This window comes from Drosophila montana, unplaced genomic scaffold (assembly GCF_035044405.1).
Source record: "Drosophila montana isolate Dmon_TW-CO22-7 unplaced genomic scaffold, ASM3504440v1 contig_3469_1, whole genome shotgun sequence".
In the NCBI taxonomy this organism is placed as follows: domain Eukaryota; kingdom Metazoa; phylum Arthropoda; class Insecta; order Diptera; family Drosophilidae; genus Drosophila; species Drosophila montana.
Window position 1 is genome coordinate 271,559 of NW_026998350.1, and position 11,110 is coordinate 282,668.

Below are 11,110 nucleotides of genomic sequence, written 5' to 3' on the forward strand. Positions count from 1 at the left end.
TACGCACAGTCCCCCTCCCTCCCCTCCCCTCCCTTCATCCACAGCAAACTGGTTTTGCGCATAAAGATGCATAGATACTTTCCACCCCATAGATAGAGATACTTTCGTGTGACGCATAAACTATTGCGATTGCATTCCGTCGCAGCGTTAAGCGATAAGACGCAATATTTATATGGCCAAAGTTGTTGTTTTGCGTCGGAATGGAAAATACCTTCAGGTAGAATGAAAAACAAAGAAACTGCATACATACTGAAAATGTCGTTGCTCAAAAGAATGTGAAGAAAACATGCGCAGTAGAACTTGCCGCAGGCCCAGAGGGTTGCCCGTCCAGAGGGATGAGGTGCGGTGCGGTGCGGTGGGGTGGGGTGGGGTGCGGCCAAAGTAAACCCAAAAAAAAAAAAAAAAGGAAAAAAAATTCTCAAGAACTTGCAATTGGGTGCATGCGGCGAAGTGTATCAAAATTCGGAACAGTGGGTCGTTCGCTTGGCAACAGAAATGCGCCGAGCGAAATTCCGCATAACTGATAAGAGGCGGGCTTCTAATCAAATTCATTGCGGAAACAATAATACACACATATATATATATGTATATTATGTGTATGTATGTGTGTGTATAGAGGAAACTACTTTGATGCCCCTTGAGTTTTGTTACATTATCGAGAGGCTAACTGCGCAGCTTTGTGTTTACCGCAGTCGCAGCAGCAGCGGCCGCAGTCGCAGCGGCAGCGGCAGTGGTGCGCAATTTTTGGCATTTCCAAGCAAATTTCCTTCCAGCGCGCTGATAACGGCACATGTCCAAAGCGAACGCAACGCTGGCTGCGGCTTAGGCCAATAAGCGCGACATGCGGCGACTGCAGACATTTTGGGCGGCTTAGAGAGCTTAAAAGCTGCGTGACGACAACTGCGACGCCAGCGATGACGACGACGACGGCGACGACGACATGAAGCATTGTGTGGAGCTGTCTCTCTGGGTGACCTACACTGGCTTCCCCTACAGCAGCATACATACACACACACACATACACACAAAAGAGCGTCAATGTATATACAGACACACAGGCATGTACATACACACATATACACAGCTGCATATAAAAGCACAAACTGACACACACACACACGATGTATGTATGTGTACATATATGGAACGCATTTTCGGTTGAAAACTGGATGGTCGCAGCGAAAGGCAAAGGCTGCGCCGCACATTCGCCAATGATTATTCGCTGGCATTAGACGCGCATATTTCCAACAGCTGGAACCGAACCGAGCTGCCAACTGGCAATTGTTTGGGGTCAGTCATTAAGTTTTCAACAAGGCAAACGGTAAACGCTCCACGCAAATAAGAGAGAATAAAAAATAGTGTTTCGTCAAGTCAAGCATTAACTACGTTTATGCGAAAATCCCTAATCGTGATTAACAATTAACTCGAATTATGAGAAATCCGATTTGTTTGGAAGTATACATATTACCATTTTATGGCTGGAATATTGTTATATTTACAATATCACGATTATGGAATTTCACATAAAAGTATTTGAATTAAAGAAGCAGAAAAAAACTGTAAGTATATACGATTGTGCACAGCGCTGGAAGGTTCAAGTAATGGAATTTATAATTACAATTTTATTATGTTATACAACACTTCATCATTAAAGATCTGTAAGTACCATATTCACATAATATCAGAACTTTAGAAAACGCCCAGCATAATTTTCTGGTTTTCAAGCGCTTCTATCATTTTGTTACTTAAAAAATACGTTTAAAAAATACTACAAAATACTTTAAAATACTAAAAAAAACACAGCTCTATACTCACAACAACACAATGTTTGAGAAATAGTTGGAATTTGAACCTGAACCGAGTTCTCAGCCCTGTCAGTTGCCCGTCTAATTAGTCACTCGTGCGCATTTCAAGGTTTTCCAGTTGTTAACTATATAGTTGTGTATACATGTGTGTGTGTGTGTGTGTATATACAATAGCGAAATTAGAATTTTAAAGTTCAAAAGCGCAATGTGCAAAGCTGAGCTCCAATGTAAAGCCAGTTCCAAACTTCCCACTGACTTACAAGCTCACATACATATGTATGTATCTCCTCTACCCCCCTCCCCTTTATATATGTATGTGTGTATGCATATGCATTTGTTTTAGTAACACAGTCATTTATCTGTACACATTCGAGTAGAACTAGAGAAGCTCAATTAAAACGGACGGACGTGCACGAAAACATGTTTTCAGTTTTATTATTGTGCCTTCTCCCGTTATACCCTGTAACCGTTGGTCATGGATTAAGCTGAGTATATCAGCTTTGAGGAAATAAAAGTTGGCAACTCTTGCCATATGTTTTCTTCGATAAAGAATATACAGAAGCAAAGTACTTACCGTTTTGATTAAACACATTTTCATCTTTAAGTCTCAAGTACAGGGTATTATCTAGTTGGTCACCCAACTGGAGCACTCGTGATTGTTGTTGCGGCTGCTGCTGCCTGATGACAGTTATCTTTGGGGAAAACTCAACTGGGCAGCACTGGCAAAAGCTATTGTATGTGTGTGTGTGTGTGTATGTCCGACATTCGTATAGTATATATGTATGTATGTATATACGTATGAATAACATTAATTTTAATGCGCCGACAGCTGATGTGACAACAACCTGAATTGACAAACAAAGAGGCAAGGTTTTATGAGCTGAAAAAACTTTCTAAAAAAACATCTGTTTAAGTTAATAGTTAGAAACAGGAACTAGTCAGAAAATATTCTATATGGGTCAAGTATAAATTAAGGTTTGACATCATTTCATAAGGTTAACGAAAGAGTGAGAGATATAAAGGAATAAAAACAATATTTTAATGCCTTTTATAAATGCATGTATGTACATTTACTATTAATACATTTCCGCTTGCCATTGAGTCATTTGGGAATTTTTCAGAATTTCCCATCAAAATTCCCTTTCACCATTAACAGCATTCTGTATGGACATTTTCGTATAGCTTTCAAACGATGCACTAAGAAGGGCAGGGGGCGAGGGGCGAGGAGAGGGGCACTGCGTGTAGATTGTAATTGAAAGATTGCCGCGAGAAGCCAAATGCGATCGTGCTGGAAGCGCATTAACTTTTAACCCAAAAAAAGAGAAGAATCAAAAAATGATTTCTTTGTCTTTGCATTTGGCCAGTCTGGGGTTAAACGTAAACATGGCTGAAAACCAAATGAAATCACATGCAACACACGTTTCGCTCGTAAAGGCGGCAAAAGACGAAAGACGAATGGAAGGCAAAGCCCAGAAAGTCATAAACACATGCACATAGGAGTCGTTGAAAAGGGCAGCGGGGAGGGGGGAGGGGGCGGTGTTAAGGGGCCAGCGGGTACAAATGCTGCGGCAGCTTTCTTTCGTTGAACGAGTTGCGTGGCTTTTAATTTTCGAGCATAAAACATAAAACGCAATAAAACCAACAACAACAAGAACAACAACAACAACAGTGGCAGCTGTGGCGTCATCGCCAAAAGTTTTGGTTCGCCTTTTGGAACTGGTTTGATTTTCGTTTCTCTTCATGTTGATGTCGTCATCATTAAGCAAAGCGTAGAGCAATAGGCAACAATAACAATAACAACAACAAAAACAACAACATGAAGAAGAACAATGAAAATTAGTCATTTGATGCAATTTCCGCCCACTTGATGTTTGCAACTGCAGCTGCAGCTTTCACATGACAAGTGCAACAACAACAACAACGACACAAGCTACTTAACGAAGGCAAAGTTAACAGCGAGGGGGGGCGGGGAGGCCAAAGCAGGTTGAAAAAAAAACGCGCGCGCATTTGCACCAATAACCCAGTTTCGGTTTCTAGTTTGCACTTAGCGAGCATACAAAAGCTTCGTCTGTGTGTGTGTGAGTGTTTGTGAACATGTGCAATGTGGTAGGCACAAGAAGTGAACACGAAGAAGCAAAGAAGAAGCAGAGAATTGCAATGCAGCGAAAAAAAGCAAAGCTGTTATTGCTGCCTTTCGTTGAGTTGCTGTTGTAAATAACAAGTTTTCTAGCTGTGCAAAGTGATGACACACTTTTTACACACACACACACACACACACACACAGTGATTGGCAAGTACATACATATACATATTTATATGTTCGTCTGTATGTATATGCACGCTGTGTGCTTCCTGCGGTCACTGTCCACCCCTCGCCCACCTCGCTGCCCATAAACTAATCACAGGCACTCGCTGGCACACTTTCTACCACACAACTGCACGTTTTCTAATTAGATTTGTATTCATCAAGTTTTTTTTTGCATACGCCCACTCTGCTGCTTTGGTCGGTGTTATCTTTGCAATTTATCTAAGCATAAAGTCAGGGTTTTTTTTTTTTCATTTTTAACTCTACTTTGATACAAATCTTTTCATTGCGTTTCAATGGAAAACGTCAAAGACGGAAAATTTTTAGCCAAGTGGCGTGTCAGAGCTACAAAACTACAAAGCTGCATACATACATTCATACACACAAAAAAAAAAGCATACAAAAGAGCAACAACAACAACCACAAATTGAATGTGTGTCAACGACAAAACTACACTAATACATACACACATATTCTCGCTTATGTACAATTGAAAAAAGCTTTCTCGAAGCTTGAAGCGCTGCTCTCACACATTCACACAAAATAATACATACATATACAGCTTATATTTACTGTACTTACGCGCGGGCTTATATAAAACTGGTTTGTCGCCGTGTTGCTGTCGCTGGCGTCTCTGTCGATTCATTCGTGCGTTGAACGTTGGGCCGTGCGGTTCGTTGTGCGCTTGAAGAGCCTCACCAAAAATACAATCAAGTGAAAAAAATATAAAACCAAAGGAGAGCACCAACAAAAAAAAAAAAAAAAAAACTAAACGCTGCTAGCAAAAGAATCCGTTGTTGCTAACGTCGAAAATAGTCAAATAAGTGGCGCGGCGGTTGGTGGTGGTTGTGGTTCAGTGGCGCAGCGCTTTGTTGGTGGTGGTTTTTTCTAGTGAACTTTGCCTGAAAAGACAGACACTACATGTACATGTGTATGCATATGTGTGTGTACGATTTACACCATGTGTATCATGTGAGCAATAAGAACTGAAAAAGAGAAAAACGTGTACCAATCGAAACTACCGAAAAAAAAAAAGAAAAAGCCCGCGCATTACGTAAACTCGCGCGCATTTGTCTTGCACAAAAGAATGGAAAATAAAAAGAATAGATGACAAAAGAGAGGCGCCGTTTTTGACGAGAATCCGCTGACGGCAAAGTCAACCAGGAACTTGAATGACACATTTTTGAATCGACCGACAATTACGCAACTTACAAATGGCGCAGAGCAAAGGGGAAAAAAGAGCGTTGCCATCTCGCTCTAAACGTCAGCAGCACGCTTGCTCGTTGATTAAACACATTTATTTCGACATGGTTTGAATGGCCTTTGCATGTGCTTTTTATTATCGGATGACGGCAAGTCTGAAATTTGTCTGAATTTGTACATGTGTGTATGTACTTGATTACATATTTCTTCACCTAAATTCGAAAGAGAAAAAAGCTCGGGCGACGTCATAATTTATAAAACACCAACACACACAGACACAAAACACATATATACACACACACACGCGAATTCTAACGAAGCGCTTTCGTTTCGTACACTCGTTCGTTGAGTTGGCTTTTTTCGTCGAGTTTCGTTCGTGTGCTGCTTTCGGCAGTTGCTCGCGCCATTTGCAGCTGCACAGCGAACAAAGTTGGCCGCGTTTTTGGCGTCGGCAAACTACATGGGTAAACGTTACAGAAATCTAATGGAATTTTTTCCCGCTCGCTTCGCGCTTTTCGTGTATTTGTTTTACAAGTTTTTCCACCCAATTGCTGCTGATGCCGCTGTCGCTGCCGCCGCCGCCTGCTGTCTCCTATTAACATGGCAGCGTGTGCGAGCTGAGCGGTTTTTATCAACGTACTGCAACCTATGTGGGAGCGAGACGGGGACTCACTGTGCTTTTTATATAGTCAGTCTTTTTCTCTCTCCTATACAAATTGCGGGCGTATCAACATGTTAAATCTTTAATAATTATAAACTGCCAACCTGGAATTGTGTCAAATGAAAATAACAGTTGTGTGATCCTAGTATTTAAAAGTACCTACTCTTAAGCTGGAATATGTTTGTAAACTTTTTGCTCACTAAAATTCAAAATAAAAAAAATGCTCTCTTTCAAACAGCTTTTGGAAACGTTTTCTTTTTATTACACATTTTATCATTCCACCAGACGCACACGCACGCAAGCACACACACACACACACACATTTGCACACAAGCGTACGCATAAATATTTCTAGCTCTGTCGCGCGCATACGCTTTATCAAATGTGTACGCTTTTTCCACGAACAAGAACTGGCGACGCAAGCGATGAAACCGTTACGACGCGACGACTATGAACAGAACAAACGGTCGCAGTCGGTTTCTATGTTATGTTGCTGTTGTCTTGTTGCTAAGTCTGCCAATGAGACAGCATACACACACACACACACATGCACGCATGTACGCATGTATGTGTGCCTGTGTATTTTGTGTACGAAGAATAAAAAAAAACTGTACAATGGGTAGAAATAGAAAATAATAATTTTTTCTTGTGCTTAGAAGAGCGAAACAAATAGACCCTTTTGTATGCATATAAATATGTATGTACATATGTGTGTGTGCATTTTATCGCTGACGAAAGTTGATTAAGAAATCAATTGAAACATGGGCCAAAAGCTTTGGAAGAGTCGTTTTAACACCTGGCCACATTGTCCAATTAGCAAAAGGCTGCTAAACGTACTCGCAGTAACCAATTCGAATTAGAAATTGAATCATTCGCTCAATTTCAAATAAACAAGTTTTAACACCATGTCACACACAAACACACACACAGGCACACACATACGGCCGGACAGGTGAGACCTGTGCAAGGGGAATTTTGTGTTTTGGGGTGCTTTGTGTATGTGTGTGTGCGCGTGTGTGTGTGTGGCTAGTGAGTGATGCGGCCAACGGATCGTTGATCATGTGGCTAAGAGGCGGCAACTATTATATATGTATGAATATATATATGTATATATGTATAATAAATATTTTCATGCCGCCCTCAAATTATATTCTCAGCAATTTGTAAGAATGCATTTGAGTTGGTTTTTTTTTTTTGTTTATTGTTGTTGATGATGCAATTTTCCTGTTTCAATTATTTAGAAATTATATAAAATGCTTTGTTCAGATTTTTTGTGGTAGGTAATCATGGGACAAATGTGGATTCTGATCATTAAATCAGGCATTCAAATGGAACCGATTTGCATGGTGTGTGTGCAGGTATTTTCCGTGTGTGTGTGTGTGAGTGTGTGTAACAAAGTTTTGGTTTGCGATTAGCATAGATTAGGCTAAGAGGAACACCTGATTATTGCAGCACTATTTGGCTTGTTTAACACTGGAAATTAGTGTTGGGAAGGGAAGAGATAGAAAACTATCTCAAATATACAAAAAGTAAAGTATGCTAGTGTTGTATAACTTTTCAACACTAAAAATTGGTGTTGAAAATGCCTAGAACAGGCACACACCTGGTTGATAGTGTTGTAAGTCAAATAATTAAATTATAGAACATATTCAAGTAAATTAAAAAAAGAAACAGTATATAAAAGTTGAACTATGCATTTGTTACAATTAATTGAATATATTATATTTGTTGGACTGAATTTGCTTAATAGACAGGTACATTTAATTGATGTACAGTTGTCACGATGTATATACATATATAGGTATATCTGGAATACGATATTGCATTCTTTAGACTTGAATCTATTTGAATTATTAGCCAACTTTTGCAAGTGAGAGAACCGAGCAAACAAGTTGCCATGAAATCACGTACATATCGTTTATTTCCATAGCTATAGACGGGGCCAGTCATGTATAATTAATACGTGTGTGTGCGTGTGTGTGTTTTGTATTTGAAATTTTGCATTGAAACTTGGAGTTTACTGGATTGTTCAGAGATTAACGGGCAAGGTAGCCAAGGTCTTCCAAAGCAGGGGACCCTGACTAACAGCAAAGCTTCTCAGAGCGAGGCGGGCTGACCTTGGGCGCAGCAAGTTAGACGACGACGACGACGACGACTGTAAATACAAACAGACAGATCTATCAATATGCCTGACTATATACATGTATGATATGATATATATCTATATACACAGACTGTTACTCATTAGCTCCAAAGTACATTCATATTCTGCGAGTGAATATACAACTTATTGACAGCAGATGACGCCATTTTGCAGCTGTATCTGTATCTACAAATGTATCTCTAAATGTATCTGTATCTGGCGATCTTCAAAGCTAGATTTACATATCGCAGCCTGGCAGCAGCTTCCAAGTTCTCTTGGCCTGCTTGTAAATATAATCCTGCTCTGGCTTCTCGCTTCTCGCTTCTCTCTCTCTGGCTTTAAGCTGCAGCGCGTATCTTGTATCTTGTATCTGTAGCTGGCGCTGTATCTGTATCTTGTAGTTTCTATTCCCATACAAACGCTCACATTTTGGCATTTAATAAGAAGTTGGCCTTGAAGCGACGAGTCGTGTGTGTGTGTGTCTCTTACTTTTTTTTTTCAGTGCTCGGTTTCGAGTGCCTTTGTGCTGACTGTGGGATCAGATATACACACACACACACACGCACACACACATACGTGTCGAGTAAACATACATAAATATATATGGCCAGCAGCGTCTAGACTTTGATAAATGGGATTAGATGCCCGCAACTGTAGATTCTAGCAAAAAACCAGTTGAGCTCAGCCAAAAATATATTCAAAAACTGACTCTTTGTGCGTCATAAAACTAGTGGAACCCATTTGGCTGGCTTCACATTGCTTAACAAAGCCCTTTTCAACACTGCTTGGACTTTTCCAGCACTTAAAACTAATACAAATTTAACTAGTGGGTAGTTTGTGCGTCGTAAAGCTTGTGGAACCCATTTGGCTGGCATTATTTATCCACTAGCTGTGCTTAACACTGCTTAACAGCGCCTTTTCCAACACTGCTTTGACTTTTTCAATACTCAAAATAATACAAATTTAACTAGTGGGTATTTTGTGCGTCATAAAACTTGTGGAACCCATTTGGCTGGCTTCACACGGTTTAACAAGGCCTTTTCCAACACTGCTTGGACTTTTTCAACACTCAAAATAATACTAATTTAACTAGTGGGTATTTTGTGCGTCATAAAGCTTGTGGAACCCATTTGGCTGTCATTATTTATCCACTAGCTATGCTTCACACTCTTTAAAATAGACTTTTTCAACACTGCTTGAACTTTTCCCGCACTTAAATTAATATAAATTAAGCTGGCTACTATTTAGTCTAAATTCATATATATGTTAGATTTTATAGTTTGGCTGTATAAAAGTCGTGAAACTGAGCTTTATTTTTCCTATTTTCAACACTTAACAGTCTGTTTAGACTTTACCAACACTGGAACTGTAGAAATAGCCAGCTACTGGTCAGTCTTTTTTTGGCTTATCAAACAATGTAGATATTGGACTAAAGAGTTGTTGAGAACACACAAAATTCGTGAAACTCCGCTTTAGTTTTCTTATTTACAACACTAAACAATCTGTTTAGACATTACCAACACTGGAACTGTAGCAAATGTCAGCAACTGGCAACTCTTCTTTGGCTTACATGTCATTTGTAGGTCGGATTATAAGACACAATGTAGATATTAGACTAAAGAGTTGTTGTTTACACACAAATGTCGTGAAACTCAGCTTTAGTTTTCTTAATTACAACACTAAACAATCTGTTTAGACTTTACCAATACTGGAACTGTAGCAAATGGCAGAAACAGTCAACTCTTCTTTGGCTTACATGTCATTTGTAGGTCGGATTATAAGAAGCAATGTAGCTATTGGACAAAAGAGCTATTGAGAACACACAAAGTCGTGAAAATTAGCTTTAGTTTTCCCATGTCCAACACTTAACCACCTGCTTAGACATTACCAACACTGGAACCGTAGCAAATGTCAGTAACTGGCAACTCTTTTTTGGCTTAAATGTCATTTGGAGGTCGGATTAAAAGAAAGAGTACAGCTTTTGGACCAAAGAGCTATTGAGAACACACAGAATATGAAATGCTTAAAGCTTTATTCCGAGATTTGGCATACTTTTAGGCTTGTTAGCAAGCGTTTTGCTAGCGTGCTATCAGCCCGATTTATCGGCCCCATACCTCGACCAAATCCTTGATGCCGTAGCCGCGCTGCGAGGTAAACTGAATGGTGGCGCCCTTGGAGCCGGGTCCGCCTGCGGTCAGCACGGCGGTTGCGCCGTTGCTCTTCTTCTTGTCGGTGACCCTAATGGCCGTAATGGTCAGGGCATCGAGATTATCCTAGCGGGACACGGAACGATAAATATATATGAGTAAATCGAATAAGTGTTGGGTAATTACGCACAGATTGCTTGAAAACGTATTTCTTTTTCTGCACGAGGCCCACAAAGAAGGCCTTCGAGACGGTATCCTTGGCCAGTTGATAGTCATTGGGCCCGATTTCGCCCCAGAGATAATCGTTGCCGGCATAGGCCGATGTCAGGAAGACACAGCAGAGCACCAGGCCCACCAGAGTTACGGAATTCATGTTTTTTCAGAAGAAAGCTCTCGAGTTGAATGTCTTGGCGGAAATTCGCGTTTGGCCTTTTATTGCGAAAACCAACAATTCGAAGACAATTCGAAGACAATTCCTATCGGTCTCTGATAACCTGCAATCCAGGTACTTAGACACGAGTTATTATTATATTTATTTGATGTGACGCGCTGCTCTTCTTACGCTCCACTCCAATTATTTGCGCACAACAGTTTTATCGAGCTCAAAATATCTAACTGAAATGCCATATGTTCAGCTGATATCGGCTAGAGCACAATATTCGATGTTACGCTATATAAATAGACACCCCACGAGGTAGTTGTAAAAATTAATTAAGTAAGCCCCATCTACCCGCTTCACTCTCTCCCTTTCTCTTAAGTATTATTATATTATCTAGCTCTTGAGCAGATAAAATGTGGTTTAAATTTAGCAAATTGAACTGTTTAAACATTGGAAATTCCACGTTA

General features: G+C 40.1%; 1 protein-coding gene across 1 annotated transcript; it reads right to left on the reverse strand.

Annotated features, from left to right (window-relative positions):
* Nucleotides 1–10,132: 10,132 nt before the first annotated feature.
* On the reverse strand, nt 10,133–10,777 carry LOC135435009 (uncharacterized). The gene is made up of 2 exons (XM_064691870.1): nt 10,455–10,777; nt 10,133–10,390 (listed from the first exon to the last, which is right to left on the reverse strand). Exons 1-2 carry the CDS (start codon nt 10,635–10,637, stop codon nt 10,217–10,219), a joined length of 357 nt encoding a protein of 118 aa, XP_064547940.1. The 5' UTR covers nt 10,638–10,777; the 3' UTR covers nt 10,133–10,216.
* Nucleotides 10,778–11,110: the final 333 nt, after the last annotated feature.

Bases quoted from the DNA above. Each gene is read 5' to 3' on its own strand.
- LOC135435009 (XM_064691870.1), bottom strand. From the start codon at position 10,637: ATGAATTCCGTAACTCTGGTGGGCCTGGTGCTCTGCTGTGTCTTCCTG. The intron at 10,391-10,454 runs GTGCGTAATTAC...GTGTCCCGCTAG, and splicing joins AATACGTTTTCAAGCAATCT to GATAATCTCGATGCCCTGAC.